This window comes from Orcinus orca, chromosome 1 (assembly GCF_937001465.1).
Source record: "Orcinus orca chromosome 1, mOrcOrc1.1, whole genome shotgun sequence".
In the NCBI taxonomy this organism is placed as follows: Eukaryota; Metazoa; Chordata; class Mammalia; order Artiodactyla; family Delphinidae; genus Orcinus; species Orcinus orca.
Genome location: NC_064559.1, coordinates 110832266 through 110848595, shown reverse-complemented (window position 1 = coordinate 110848595; position 16330 = coordinate 110832266). Strand labels below are relative to the sequence as shown.

The window sequence follows — 16330 nt, the reverse complement described above, 5'->3', positions numbered from 1 at the left end:
AAGTTAGCTTCAAAGATCACTTTGAAAACTCACCTCGCCAGGAACTTATTTGGGCCTGTCTGGATGGCAACATAGCCCAGTTTGGGAAGCGTCTGCCTTGTTTTGTGAGGCGAAGGGATAAAACTAAGGAGGCCTTGGAAGCACTGTGATCCAACAGTGCTGATCAAACAATTATTCACCCATCAGTTCAATAAATGAGTATCTACTTCATGCTGAGCAAAGTGCTAGGTGTTGGGGATACAACAGTAAATAAATTCCTTGTCTCCAAGGAGCCTGTGTTTTAGTGGAAGGACAGACATACAAATATGTGCTACCATTTAAATGACGAGTGCCAGGATTTGGGGTATACACAAAATGCCATGGGAGCAGAGGGGAAGGGGACCCCTTCGGACCACCCAGGCAGTTGGGCAGATGGTGATATTAATCATTTGCACTGGGGCTCCAAGAAGAGGAGGAGGAGACGTTTAGGGGAGAAGCTTGGCTTTTGTGATGTCTGAAGCACTTGTGCAACGTCCAAACCAAGATGTCCAGAAGCAGTCGAATGAGTGAGTCTAAAGCTAAGGAGAGAGGTCAAGGTTAGAGACCCAGACTTGGAAGTTATTAGCTGATGGGCATGGACGATAAACTGTCTTGGAAGAATGTTAGAGCTGAGTGATACTGTGGAAGACTAACATTTCAAGGGCAGGCAGAGGAAGAGGGGCCAGAAAGAAAAACGAAGAAAGAATAGAGAGGAAGAACAGGCGCCCAGAGATAATGAGCAGAAACAAAAACTCAGGAGAGGATGTTCAAGATAGTCTCAGTATTTTCAAAATATAACTTTAATGACAGAGTTAGTTAGCTACTATTCCATAAAGGATTGCCCTATTTTCAAAGAATTTGCAGTGTCTTACACGTGTGTTAAAAGATTGAGAAAATAAATTAGAACATTATAATGCACACTTAACACTAAAACTACCGAGCACAATATAACTTTTAGATAGTTCGGAAGGCACTGAGGGATTTTTTTCAGTGCCTCAGGGTATCATTATGAACTCTAATTATTATTGTTCTGTTCAACTGTGGGAGCACTGATAGATGGAGAGTTAATTGCCCTCTGGTTAAACCAACTTTGACTCTGAATGGGAAGGCTGACTAGGGGCAAAAGAGCGGATATGGGGGCTTCCCTGGTGGCGCAGTGGTTGAGAGTCCGCCTGCCGATGCAGGGGACGCGGGTTCGTGCCCCGGTCTGGGAAGATCCCACATGCCGCGGAGCGGCTGGGCCCGTGAGCCATGGCCGCTGAGCCTGCGCGTCCGGAGCCTGTGCTCCGCAGCGGGAGAGGCCACAACAGTGAGAGGCCCGCGTACCACAAAAAAAAAAAAAAAAAGAGGGGGGTTATCAGAATTCCAGCTCAGGCTAGGATGCCAGCTGACCCAATCAGAGACCTAAAGCCATCAGAAAGAATTAAAACAAACCCCCGTGTGTCTATGCGAGACGGTCACCTAGAGGGAAGTTCAGAGAGCAAATCAACCTCCCGTCCCAGTATCCTAATATACTAGAAATGATGGTGACATCAGTACACATGTTTTTCAAGACCTGCCTCTCAACAGCCATCCAAAGGTTTGGATGTGAGTTCATAATGGTCTGACCTACACTTAAAATAAGTTTAATAAAACCAAGAGAAGCTGATTTATAAACTTGTTTCCAAGGCTGAGGCTTCCCTAAGAGGGACCCTCTTGGCTTTAGGAGGGATCCTAACTGACGTTGGAGGCATGGGGGGCTACGTGGATTGTGTGTCTTCCCTAGGCTCTGGGTATAAGGTCACACCATGCTTGTGAGTTAGCAAGCTGTGAATTCTGTTACCGCCATAGTCAAAGACAACAGGTAAATTTGAGTCAAGGTGTTTGGGGATTGCTCTCCCCAGACTGCCGGATTCGGGCACTGCCATGGCCACTGATGATCTGGCAAAAAACGAGGGTTTTTTCATGACAATCAAGACCGTCGACATGGGAAAAATTCCCCACTGTTCTTGCTGAGTGGGATTGCTGGATTTAGAAAGGCATTTGCTGAGTTGCACATCTCCTGGTGAGAAGGAAGTGGGAAAAGAGATGTTGGAAAAGGGAAAGGAGCTGGCTGGACGTGGGCCAGGGCTGCTTGCGGCTACCTTGTGCTGTCTGCATGGGGGTGGGTAGCTGTGCTTCTGTTTTCATGAAAATCAGCTGGAGTTGGGGGCTAGTCCTCATCGTCATCACTGTCATCATCCTCTTCGTCAGAATTGTCATTGTCATCATCGTCGTCGTCATCCTCTTCATCCTCTTCATCTTCGCCGTCATCATCCTCAGTGTTTATCTTCCCAGAAAGCACATCCTCAATCCAGTCTTCCAGCTCCTCGGCTGTGGGCAGGTCATCACCATCTGGAATCTCCATCCAGACACTGTCAGCCTGCAGCCAGAGACAGAATGAGTGAGTGAGTGAGTGCACGAAGGGTCAGCAAGGCCAGGGGGTTCCAAGCAGCTGTGCTGCGTGGGCTCCAGGTCACTTACACTTGTCAGGAATATGTGCACACTGTTAAATGGAAACGCTTAGCTGCAGAATGGCGTGTGTAGTATCCTGTTTGTGCAACCTAAAAGGCAAGGTGTATTCCATTGCATATAGATATATATTTTTCTATTGTATGTATATATGGCCAGTTAGCAATGTCCTTTTATCCTGTTGGTAGATGTTCAGTCACCTGGGAAATTCTACATTTCTTTATTTTGTAAACTACTTTTAAAATTAATAATAATAATAAATAATAATAATTTAAAATTCTGCTCAAGTTAAAACATTTTAAAACAGAACAGTAGGATACAAGGTGAAAAGCAAAAGTATTTCTGGCTGCCCTGACCCCATCCCTAGTCTCATTGGTGGTAGTTTCATGGCTGTCCTACCAGAAGTTTCATATAGATCCTATATATCATATATTCATGAACATACACACACACACACACACACACACACACAATGGTGATTGTCTCCATGGGCTTCTGGGCCCCAGCTTCCCCATCACCCATTGAGCAATAACAACTCCCGGTGTGGGTTCCCTTGTGCAAAGAGACCTTGTTGGGCTTTGGAAGAAAATATAGGAGAGTTTACTTGTGTGGCAAGTTCTAAATAGTCAGTGAACCAGGTTAGGCTGGCTCCCAAAACAAGGAAATGTGCCCATGGAAGAGAACCATGGAACAATAGGCTGGGACTGGCTCAGACTAGGATTGGGCCACACTGGCAAGTCTCCTGAGCTTTGGCAAGGCCAAGGGTCCTGCTCATTTCACATGGGGCCAGGCTCCTATACGTGATCTCATAGTCTGGGCTGCATGGCAGAAACCAGGGCAGGCTGAGGGCATTCGAGCAAACTTTCACGAGGTATACTCACATCTGTAACATTCACCACTCCAATCTGGGGCTTGAATAGGTCAATCTTGAAAGTCTTTTCCCAATAGGCAACAAGCTGTATCCACAAAAAATAAAATTAGACAGCAGGCAGAAGGCATTCCCCGTTAAAGCCACTTTTTGTGGCTGGACCCACCTGCCATCCCATCACAGTAATTAGGTCACCATTGGTTACAGGTCTCCAAAACAGCTGTGGGCACTGAGGAAATTGAAGACTTGGCCCCAGCGTTCAGCACTTTAAATAAACACGAAAAAAAAAAAAGTCATAACACAAACTGTGAAAGCATGTAATATAAAAGCTTCTACAGCTATAAGGAAGAATATGACAGAGATAGTCCAAAGCTGATTCCCAAGTCACTTGAGGCTTTTTACAGTTTATGTGTGGTGAATGAGCCATTTCCCTCCACCTCTCTTTCAATGTCTCACTTAAAAATCCCTTACCTTGCACCACTCTGCTCGTGAGATGCCCGGGAAAGCAGTGGTGTGCTGTAAGTGGGCACACGAGTAAGAAGAGGGCTTCTTCATTCATCCAGACTTGGGTTCCATGAGGACTAATCTCTGACTAGGGCAGGACTAAAAAAGTAAGGGGCCATGGGGCTAAGAAAATGGAGATATTCAGTGGTAGAAAGTCTCCCAAACATGGGACTTCCCTGGGGGTCCAGTGGTGAAGAATCCGCCTTCCAATGCAGAGGGCGCAGGTTCAATCCCTGGTCGGGGAACTAAGAACCCACATGCTGCAGGGCAACTGGGCCCTCGTGCCACAACTACTGAGCTCTCACGCCTCAACGAGAGAGCCCGCGTGCCGCAAAACTGCAGAGCCCTTGCGCTCTAGAGCCCGTGCGCCACAACTAGAGAGAGAAAAATCTGCATACCACAACTAGAGAGAAGCCCACTAGAGAAGAAGCCTGTGTGCCGCAACTGTAGAGAAGCCCACACACTGCAAGGAAAAGATCCCGCATGCCTCAGTGTAGATCCTGCATGCTGCAACTAAGACCCAACACAGCCAAAAAAAAGAAAGAAAGAAAGAAAAAAAAGTCTCCCAAACAAATATATGGTCTCATGGGGACTGGAAGAGTATATCTACCACTTACAGCTTTAACCTCTCCAGCTGTCATTCTTTTCACCTGTAAGATAGGGATTATAGGGCTTCCCTGGTGGTGCAGTGGTTGAGAGTCTGCCTGCCAATGCAGGGGACACGGGTTTGTGTCCCGGTCCGGGAAGATCCCACATGCCGCAGAGCGGCTGGGCCCGTGAGCCATGGCCACTGAGCCTGCGCATCCGGAGCCTGTGCTCTGCAACGGGAGAGGCCACGACAGTGAGAGGCCCGCGTACCACAAAAAAAAAAAAAAAAGATAGGGATTATAATAGTCTGTACTTCACAGGGTTGTTTGGAGGATTGGATGAGATGATGCATGGAAAGAATTTACCATAGTTCTAGGCAGATAGTCTATCAGCCACCCTCACTATCATTACCACTGGGCTCATGTATTGTACAAATTCTGTTTATTCTCTTTAAAACGAAGCTTAACCAAGGCTTTCTGGCCATTGATCACTGACCCAGCAAGAGTTTGGGCTTTAAGGACCTGGGAGAACATGCTGAACAAGACAGGCAGGGTCTCTGCCCTCCCTGAGGGTTTTTTTTTTTTCCCCTGGCTGCGAGGTTTGCGGGGTCTTAGTTCCCCCACCAGGGATTGAACCCGTGCACCCTGCAGAGGAAGTGCAGAGTCCTAACCGCTGGACTGCCAGGGAATTTCCAGCAGAGGTTGTTCTTAACTCTATGCAAAATGTTCATCTCTGAACATTTATTACTTAGTAACTCAGGTTGCCTCACAGCGATGGTCTCCACCCAGAAAATGAAAGAGGTTATAGTAAGGGGTGGTGTGGTGGTGGGGTGAAGGGCAGCTGTGGAGCTGCTGGCAGAAGAATTTCACCCAACACCCTTGAGTGGGCCCTGCAGAAGGACTTCTGGCCTCTAGGGGGTGAGAACAATAATAATAATAACAATAATAATAATTATTATTATTATAATAACAATAATAATATCATTATAATATTAACAATAATAATAATGATAATAACAACAATACAATAATAATAATTATTAATTATTAATAATATTATTAACAATAATAATAATGATAATAACAACAATACAATAATAATAATTATTAATTATTAATAATATTATTAACAATAATAATAATAATAATAATAACCATGTCAGGTAGGCACCAGGCCCTAAGTTCAATGTTGCCCCAGGGGCTAAGATCTCCCACAGTGGGTGGGGACAGCCACTGAGCTTCTGCAAGTGCCCCTCCTATTTCACATCCTCCTTCGTGCATCCAGGTCTCACACTAAACACAAACGTGAGGCTGTGAAGGTGGCCAGGGACGGGGCCCCAGTCTGAGCCACTCACCAGAGGAAAGTCGTCTGGGTCGATCCACACGATGCTCAGGTCAGGGTTGTCCGTGTTGTCCCGAGCAACCTGCTTCAGGATCTCCAGGAACTCATAGCCATCTGAAGCGGGATTCAAGGAGGTTGAGTAAGCCCTGTGCATACATGGCTTCTAATGTGGAGAGCAGAGTGCCGTTATTCCACAAGTGTTTCTTAGGCCATTTGGTGCATACCCTCAATTACAGGATTATTCTATAAAATGAGTCAGATGAGAACTCCAGCCACAAAGCAGCTTCTTCAAAGGAAACAATAAACATTTTGAATGAAGAAATTGAAAGTTTCCCAGGGAAGTGTCTGGTTGTAACGGAAAGCTAAATTGCATATGAAAATTGACCAGCCTTGCGTCAGAAAGTGCAACCTCAGAACAGAGAAACTCCTGTCTGGTCCTCAGGGCTCTGTGCCATCTCTTAAAACTGATAATTTATTGATACTACCCCTGAGAGTTCCCCATAGCATTTGCTCTATGGAGCAAGAATGTTTAGCCTGGATCCTTAGTTTTCTACAACCTGGAGTTCCCACAACCTTCAGACTAAGTGGGCTTCTGACTGACAGTTGGTTTCAAAGCTTTGAGATAGTAAATAGGGTTCCCTCCCCTCCTCACCATTTCCCTGCATGCTATGCCGTCCCTTTATTCAATTCGAAGCATTCATTGCCCCCCAGGGGAGGGATGATTCATAAGAAAAGCAGAGACAAGCCTCAAAGGACAAACTCATAGCTTCAAGAGCACAGAAAGCCTAAATCTTGAAGAAATGAGAAAGATGAACTTTATATCATAGACAAAAATTTTGGAAGAATGTCTAGTAAGAGAAAGGATAGCCTAAACCCTCAGTGTCTCTGCCCCACTCCCAGGGAGAAACAAAGAGTTTAGCTTCTGGCAAGCCCCTGAGAATAAGCTCTGTGCCTGTGTGTATGTGTTTGTGTGTACATGTGCACGTGCGCGAAAGCAAGCCCACGTAGAGAAACTCCACAGTTTCAGGGAGTCCCAGAGTACAGGGGATTCGTGCTTTGTTCTAAAACTCATGAAAATGGAAAGACCTCAGATTCTCTTGGCGAATCCTCTGGTGCAGGAAGACTAGGGCAGAGAAGAGTGTGAGGAGGCCCCGCCGAGTTCTCTGTGGTTTTGAGGAACACGGACAAGGCTAGTGGAGGGGGCAGATCTGAAGAAGTCCAGCAGTTGGGATGAAGGGGACCAGTGGTGACCCTGGCATAAAGCTAGAGTCCAGACAGAATGACGGACTTCTCTGCAGACGCCAGCATGGATAGGTGATGATGATAACTCTGACCAGATGCACACTTCACACATCATACCTGAGAACCAGCAAGACGCCGGATCCCGAGGGACGGTGGGTGGGGGAGGGGAGACCATTCATTGTCAGACCCAGTTTCCACCATCCAGTGGTAAAGTCTAGGTTCAGTTCTAGAAAATAAAGTTGTATCTCTTGCATAGATGAATTTGTGGCCTGAAATTTACCTTCTGTATAAGCAACTAGCTCACCCACTACTTAGAAATTCAGCACGACAACTGCTCTTTCTTTGTGAAAGCTTCCTTCTTTTGTTGGGGGCCCCAGCCATTCTAAGCCCCTCTCTGTGGCCTCTGTTGAACACACCTCTCCTCTCTCCGGCACCCTAGCCTTTGTTTGGCTACCTGGGGCCTCTTGGGAAAGGTTTTTCTCTGCACTTCCTCATAGTTAACATATTCTAGGCAAAATGCACACTCTTCTTAGGAGCTCTGCTTTGAGTGGGTGTAGTCTCTTTAACTGTAGCTAGATCACACTAAAGATTCCGACTCGGCCCCCTCAGGCCTTGTTACCTGGAAGGCAGAGCTACCCTGCTAGTAGAGAAGAGGGTCGTTATGGCCCGCCACCCTCTCCAGCAGAGATCCGGGTGGCCGAGGTGATTTTTCCATCTATGCTCTGAACTATATGACAAATTAGATCGTATGACAGACACTTGAGATGGATGGGGCCTTGTGTTTCAGCGCTCATTATCTATTACTGTAGGGGTTGGGGTGGAGATGGGAGTGGAGGTAGGGATACTCTTCTTGCTGCCTGATGTGTGGCCGAGAAAGTCAAATCCCTCCACAGTGCCACTGGCTGCTGCTACTTGGACACTACGGATCTTCCTTCTCTGGGTGTGTCGCCGTGTCACAGGACGGGGACTATGGCTGCCACCTGGGTTATCTGTGGATGTATAAATATCATTATACACAGACTGCAACAGGGGATTTCTCCTCAACAGCTTCAGTGACTGCTTTCAGCAGCCGAGAAGAGATGAATGGCAATAAATAAGGTGATGTTGCCAGTACTCTGGAAGAGGAGAATCACATGTGCCAAATCAGAAATTCACAAAGAGGATGAAACTCAACCACACAGACCCGAATTCAGGTAGAAAGTAAACTTGAAGGGCAAAAGACTAACTCACATAAAGGGCAGGCAGAAACTGTCTAGGCACAGGGTTGTAGAGGGAGGAGATCTGAACGGAAGCCGAACACACAAGATGGCACTGTGGTTTTCTGATGGAAAAACCCACGTAACGGGATTTATGAATAAGAATGTACATACAGGGATCGTTTCTATGTTTTACAGCAGGTTTGGAGATAAAAAGAGAAAGATTGAAGCAACAAAAACTGGGTCCTGCAAGAAAAATCAAATGGATTGGAGTTTTTACATAAACAAGAGAAGTCAAAATTGTGGCTTAATGCCTATGTTCAAGAATACAAAAAGTTTTTGTGAGGAGGATGTTCTTTGTGTCTATGGAGGAGCAAAGCTCAAAAGACATGCCCAGAATAAATTAATAATTGAGTTGACAAAAGCTGGGGAAGTTTCTTCCGGAGTCAAGGGCAGCTTTTTGGTGTTCAGGATGATGGATTTTATAATGGGCATCATCCTTCTGCATCCCTGAATATTTCCAAGAACAGAACAGAACCTGTTCTTTAGGGAGGGAGCCCAGCATGATGTTTCAACACAAAGGACACTTGGGGCAAACAGTCCAAATCCTGGGTCTGCCATTTAGAGTGTGACTTAGGGCAAGTTATTTAATGTCTTGGTTTCTCAACTGTAAAACGGGGATGATAATAATAGTACCTATTTCATAGAATGACTGTTAGTTAAATGTGTTAGTGTCTCTATGGCCCTTAGATGGTGCCTGGCACATAGTAAGGTTTAGCCATTATTCTTCTGAAATGCTCTGACAATCTTCTGCTTGAATACAAGAAACCTGGCCACTTATCGTTCAATGCATATGTCTTAAGTGCAATGATCTGGGCACAAGGGGGCGGTTAGACACAGTCTCGGCCCCGTGTGTCAGAGAAGACGTACTCCCAAGCAGTTACACCAGGAGGTGGTGTATCATGGAGCTATTCCTTCCGGGCCCTGTTGCTGACTCAGTGACTGAAGTCTGCAGGGGTGGCTGTACCAGGCGGTATGACTATGAGTACCTCACCTCAGTACGTGGTTAAAGCACGGTTTAATTACTTTGTTTTAAAGTCATTAAGCTAATTTGGATATTCCTGATCCAAGGCTCACAAGCCCCATACCTTTCCCCCCATTATTCCCCAGCCTTGAATATAGACCTGTTGGAATGGATTCTCATTCATCTGGGAAAGCGGAATTAAGGCAGTCACACTGGCCTCGCAGGGATTCAGTCGCTAACATTTTATGTTAGAAGTTCAGTTTCCTCTTAGGGACAGTAACTATTTCTTTGTAAAACAGGTGAGCTGGAAAAGGGACGCGTCCACTGTGGACCCTCCCTTTTTGACCAGGAAGGCAGGTGTAGGAAGCCACATTTCGCTTTTGTAATTCACTGTGAAGCAGAAGACAGCTCACAGTTGCAATTATATGAATGAATGAATGAGTTTGAAATTAAGGACTGTTTCCTTTATCAGTGATATACCCAGCTAAGAGGCCTTTTAAGATTGTGGCCATGTAGCTCTCAAAAGGAGTAGCCCATAATTTTTTTCAGAGGTAGGTTAAGAAAAAAGAGGAAATATTATTTTGAAATTTGTAGGCTAGCAGTTATTTCACCATTGAAACTAGAGGACAATTCTCTGTGGTCATTAGTTAGAGAAGCAGCCATTTTCAAAGCCAGAAGGGACTCCCAAACATCCCACAGATTCAGGCAGGTGTATAGCCCCACCCAGAACATTTGTCTGTCTTCTCTCTTGTATGTTTCCAGGGCTGAGCCCCTCGGACCTCCCTAGAGGTCCACTATAGAATCAATAACCCAGACAGACAAGAGTCGTTTTCTTGCATCCAGCTGAAATCTCCTTTTTTCTCAAGAAGTTCGTCTCCCAACTTCTTCCTTTATGAACACAGGACATTGTTCTTTACATGCAGGAAGTCTGCCATCATGTAGCCCAACTTTGACTTTATGAGTATTTCTTGAGCATTTACTGGTACTGAGTCCTTTTGTATTTAATCTTCACATCTAGTCCTGATGGAGGTTAGGAAGATGTTTTTATCTCCATTTTAAAGAGGATGAAGTTGAGACACAGGGAGAGTACCTGACTTGCCCAGCACAACACGCCAGCAAGTGGCAGAGCCAGGATTCTAACTCAGGTCTTTGGTCTGCAGGTCGAGAGCCGTTTCCACAATCCACCTGTGGTCTCCACATTCCTACCAAAACTGCTGCATCTTCTTGCTCGAATTTGTGCTTGAGAGCCCAGTGCCCAGTGTAAGAGCTTCAATGTGAGGGAAGCAAGGGCAGGGGCATGAGGAGACACCTGGGTGCAGAGGGGGGCTGGTGGCCGGCCCCTGCCCTCCCCCGGAGTAATCAGGGCTCCTTCCCCTCCTTCTAATCTGCCGCTAAGCCACACACTCCCCAGCTACAGCCTGTTTGGTTGGCTGTCTCAGCGATTTCCCTGAGTGCGCCTGGAATCTCAGAGGTGGCGCTAACTAAAGAAGAGGGGCCCGGTGCTGTGAAAGCTGTGACTCTGTCCCTGCCACACAGGCCTGGACCCTGAGATCCCACGACCCGGGGTCGAGGGCTCAGGATGGGCCAGGTTTCCCACGGCGAGCCAGAGACCTCTGGGAATCACATCCTGTGGGAGGGGAAGCCGGTGATTATGCTCTCCTCCTTTCCAGGCAGAGAGAGCCTGGGGGGAATGAGGCTGCACAAGCCCTGGGGGACCAGTTCCAGGCCAGTCGCAGCCATGTCAGGAACCAAGGCCTGTCTGGCAGAGACACGTGTGTCTCAGACCAAGCAGTGGCCCCAAAGTAACAGGCCCAGGCCCTCAGCGTGCTGCCCACCCGGCTCTCACACCATCCTCTGGACCCAACCTCGGGGACTGGCGGTGCTCATTCCATAAAGGCACTGAAAGACCCTCCCTGCCGCCACACCATGTGCAGTTATGGGACTCAGGGTCTCGCCCCTGGAGACAGGCCTAGGCTTGGGAAGCCGGGCTGTTTGGCCCAATCCTGTGGCTATTGCTTCTACAGCAGACGACACAGATAAGCAGGCATCACACAGCTTGGAGGTTGTGTCTGGAGTTTGAAGACCCTGCACGGGTCACTTAACCTCTCTGGGGCTTCCATCTTATCGTCTGAAGATGGAGAAAACAGCTCCCTTATTACCTTGGGGGCCCACTGATAATAATGATACCGCTGTTATCATGTGTGGCATTTGCAGAAGGAACTGCAAAGATTTTCGGTCTTTCTTTCCCACTCCATCAACATTTAATTCATTTCAAGTGTTAATGGGAGGGATTCATTTTTTCATCGGGCAGGTATGTTCTGAGTGCCCACATGTATTAGACCCAGGGCCAGGTGCTGGGACACACAGGTGTGGAGGGCAGTCACCTGAGAGGTCCCCTCGCAGAAAGGCCCACTCAGGAAGTGTGGAAGTCTCAGAGAGCTGCGGCAGGGCATCTGAAGCTGGGCCCTTTGGGAGCCTAGGGAGGACAAGGTTGAGAGCACCTCCCAGACAAGGCGAGTCACCCAGTCACCTGTTAGAGTGAGACATCCGCTCAGAACCGGGAGACATCGTGTGGGCCCCATGGTTCCGAGATGGCACCTGCGACATCAGAACACCCTGACACTCCTTACTACAGTCCTCCTTCTCCGCTCTGTCTCCTAACTCTCGGGGCCCAGCATTGGTGGAAAAGTCCAGCGGTACAGCTTTGCTATACAGAGGAGCGTAGGTGGTAGTTATAGAGCTTGGGCTTGGGGCTGGACTGCCTGGGCTGGAATCCCAGTTCTACCGCTGATTAGTCACGTGACCTGGGGACGCTACTTAACTTCTCCATGCCTTTGTTTCCCTATCCGCCTATCGGGGAAGATGATAGTGACGGTACCTACTGCGTACAATAGGGCTGCTGTGAAGATTAAATGTGTTGATATTTAAGGGCCGGAACTACATTTAGCATTTAGCAAGAACCGAATTTTAAATTTGACAAATCAAACTTAAATTTAGAAGCTCAGTTAAGCAGTTGCCTATTTGAGGCAACAGGTGTCAAAAACGAAACCGAGGCTGTTGAAACTCGGTTGGAACAAGGGCTTGGAGACTTTGATTCGGGGCCCCTCACTGGTTGTGCTCCGCAGGCGCAGACGGCAGCCGGTTCGCGCATTTCCAGCTTGTTAGTGCTAATATTGCCAGTGCCCTTGGAGGATATCCAACCAGCATGCGCTCACGTAGAAACGCCACTTTGTGAACCGTTCATCGACTGTTCTAAAGAAGATGTCAGCCTGATGCAGACACATCTGGGGGCGGCCGGGGAGACTAGTTCATTTTCAAACCTGTCACACAGTAGCTCTGGCGGCATTCTGAGCGCAGGAGCTGAGAGGAGGCTGTGAAAGAGGAAGCGGGGCCGCACCACAGGGCACCGGGCAAGACCAGAGAGCCGGAAATGTCCTTCCCAGCCAGGCCCGCCTGCAGGGGCAACGAGGATGAGAGCTCACCGCAGAAGAGACCTAGCGATTACGCTCGGGGCCGGAGAGCAGTCACTGCAATCCCTGAACACAAGCTCTCGGCTGCGAATGTCAGAACCGCTGTGAGAGTCCCTGGGAGACCCGGGTCACTCAGACCTTTGTTATTGCTGCTGCTGAAAAATCGTAGATTCCAAATTTGGAAACATCAGTAGGGAGGAAGTTTGACTTTTCTTCATTGATCGGGCGCTCAAGCTTCCAGATGGCTCCGCTCGCTCCCCTCACTCCCTCTTCTTTCTCGTGCGCTCTCGGCTCCCTCCGCCCCCATTCCTTGCAGCGGCTTTGCGCATGCCCAGAGCCTGCAGCTGGCTGGGAAGTCCTAGAGACGGTAGTGTGGTCAGATGGACAGTGACCAGAGGAGCCAACCAGAAATCTAAGCTTCTGTGTCCGCTGTGCCTCTAACCGTGTGATCTCAAGCGCGTCGTTGAACGTCTCTGGGTCTTTCAAATGTTGGAGGTGCAGGGGGTGGTAAAGGACAGCAGAGAGGAAGGAGGGCGGGCTAAATGGTCACCCAGACGTCCTCAGGGGTAGTAACTCCGAAGGGCCGGCAGACACAAGGCAGGGCCTTGTGGTTCAGGGTGCGGCTGGGGAACCAGACAGCGCTGAGCTTAATTCCAGCTCCACTGCTTCCCAGCAAGTCAGCGGCTCTGGGCCTCAGCTTCATCAGTTGTAAAGTGGGAATAAAAGTAGCACCTCCCACGTGGGGTTGCTCTGTCACCTAAGCATACAGTAAGTCCCCATCATCATCACCTTCTTCCTCAGACTCAGAATGAATTCTGAGGTCAAGAAAGCCTGATAGAATCTGAATCTTGGCTCGGATACATCGAGTGATCTGGGCGAGTCATTTAACCCTTAAGAATCACTTTTCTCATCTGACGCTGGGATGATAATTATTATGCATATATCACAGGGTGGCCTTAGGGACCAAATAGGACCACCTCCATAAAGCTCACAGCACAGTTCCTCCAGACTGTGAGCTCTTTAAGGAGAGCTGTATTATTTTCCTGGATGTATGACCCGTTTTCTTTGGCGAGGGGTTTGGTTGGCGCAGTGGGCTACATGTAGCTTGTTAGCAAAAGCAAGGTATATGAGGAAGTACTGTCTGGGTAGGAATGAAACTCCTAGTCCTGCAGCCAGGCCCCTCTGGCCCGGTTACACATCAGTGACCTGAGAGTAATGACTGACTAGTCGCAGACTCGGGGACTTTCACAGAAAAGCCTTTCCCTTTCCCAGCCCTGAGCAGGCCAGGCCCCCCGCCCCCCCCCCACCCCCGAAGGAAAGATGCTGTGAGCTCCTCCCCCGCCCCCCACCCCCAGCGCATTTCTTCCAGCTTCCCGGTAACAAGCCCCAGCTTGGGCTCCTTTGGGGCGAGACGCAGCTTCGGGCCCAGGGGTGTTTGTGCAGGGAGGAGGTGGAAGTAGTTTCTGGAGCCTGATTCATTACAGCAGCAATCTCGGTCAAACAGGTTCCTGCAACCTCGCGGAGGCCTCTTTGTTCCATTGTTCCCGAAAGCCAGACAGGCCTCCCCGTAATCCTGGGAGGGGGAGGGGAGGGGGAGAGGGCGGGGGAGGAAGCCCCCTGGAGTCTGGCCAGCAGGCTGCTGCGGATGGCGATCTCATCTCTGTTCACACAACACCAGGGGATCCCATTCTGTTTGATTATAGCTTGTAAACCTTGGGCAACTGGCTTTCTTTGCTATTTTCTTCTCCAGGGGCTGAGGGGTGGCCAGAATCTGTGGAAAAAAGCTGGAAGCATACTGGTATATTTTTTTTTGGACGCAGGCTAGATTTTCTTGAAGAGTTTTTCCAAATCTGCAAGTCAATGATAGGAAAACTGGGATATCAATGGACATTCAAAAAAATTAATGGAAAAAAAAGGGGGAAGGAAGCTTTCAGATAATTTGCAGCATAAATTTGTTTTTCATACAATGGAATATTATTTGGCCCTAAAAAGGAATGAATTATTGATACATACTACATACAGATGAATACTGAAAACATTATGCTGAGTGAAAGATGCCAAGCACAAAAGGCCACGTATTACATGGTTCCATTTATATAAAAGATCTAGAACAGTCAAATCCATAGCGACAGAAAGTACATTAAATGGTTGCCAGGGGGTGGGGGAGAAGGGAATAGGAAAGGCTGCTAATGGGTATGGGATTTTTCTGAGGTGATGAACATGTTCTGGAATTAGAGAGTGGTGATGTTGGCACAATTTTCTGAACGTACTGAAACTGCTGAATTGCACATTTTAAAAAGGTGAATCTTATGGTATGTGGATTATATCTCAATTTTAAAAATTGCATGATAAAACATTTGGGTTTCAGCCTGTAAGAAACTATGGAGGCTGATAGTGTGTTACCAAAAAACAAAACAAAACCCAAAAAACTACTGGTCAGACAGTGAAGAATCGGGCTCAGTCTCAGTCAGTCATCTGCCTATCTAATCAACTGCCCACAGGCATTTATTGAGCACTTTCTATGTGTCAAGGCATGGGCGAGAACCAGGTGTATATTGATGAATGAGACAATCTGTCCCTCCTTCATGGCCTCCCTCTAGCTCATTGTGCCCTCTTGGGCAGTTCGTTGAACTTCTCTGACCCTCTGTTTCCTCATCTGTCCCTATGAATGTATAAGAGCCTGAGGTCCTAGGAAAATACGACAAAATTGTATCTTACCTGGAACAGTGGTTCCCAACCCCGCGGTGCATCAGCACTTGCCTCAGAGCCCCGTGAACTGACAGGTGTCTGAAGGTCCTGTTTCAGTCAGCCCCAGGTGGCTTTGTGGCACTATCAGGTTGGGAATCCCTGCCCAGGCACCTCATAGTCCAAAGCCTGACTGCTTAGCCATCCCAAAGGAAGTTCCCTGCCTTCTCTGGTTACATTCTGGATTGCCCCAGGTCTTCCAAAACACACTTCAGAATCACCACTGACACCTCCCTTTGGGGACCCTTTATTCACAGAGCACTGCTGAAGGGACCCGGCATTTTACCACCTGCAAAATTAATTTTTCCTGCACTTCGCTTTCCACTGGTGTTAAAAAGAGTGAAACCAGGAAAAAGTTCCAAAATAAAACAAAATTACATATCCATTTATAGGGTCATTTTGTACTTTAGAAATAAGCTGCTCGTTTTGCCCAGTTCTGATTATTTGGGAGAATATGTTCTATGAAGTCTCCTAAGCACAGACAATATTTTTCAGACCAAAGGGTACATGATTGTTATTTTAAGGTAGGATTGTGATTCACATAGGCTAGGTCACAACATTGGTAAATGAACTTTAAATGTGAACAGACGTTTACGCACACACACACACACACACACACACACACACACACACACACATCCTTAAAGCTAGGACGTTTTAATATCCTCAACCTCAGTACTTGGTGCTTCTTCCTAGCTGGACAGGTAGGCAGAATGAGGTTCAACGTTCTGTTAGCTGTGTGCACATTTGAAGGTGGAGTCGTCCCTAACAGGCGACCACCAGGGGGCGCCCGATACCTTGCGGTTGCGAAAAACCGGAAGTGACGGAAGAGAGGATGAGGGCT

General features: G+C 47.7%; 1 protein-coding gene across 1 annotated transcript in view; it reads right to left on the bottom strand.

Annotated features, from left to right (window-relative positions):
• Positions 1–844: 844 nt before the first annotated feature.
• The window catches only part of CASQ2 (calsequestrin 2), a 63800-nt gene continuing 48314 nt past the window's right edge, over positions 845–16330 (bottom strand). Inside the window, exons 9-11 of the mRNA XM_004263235.3 lie at positions 5823–5923; positions 3390–3464; positions 845–2419 (exon numbers count right to left, since the gene is read on the bottom strand). Of these exons, the coding sequence (XP_004263283.1) occupies positions 2210–2419; positions 3390–3464; positions 5823–5923 (386 nt within the window). The 3' untranslated portion in view covers positions 845–2209. The remainder of the gene's footprint in view (positions 2420–3389; positions 3465–5822; positions 5924–16330) is intronic.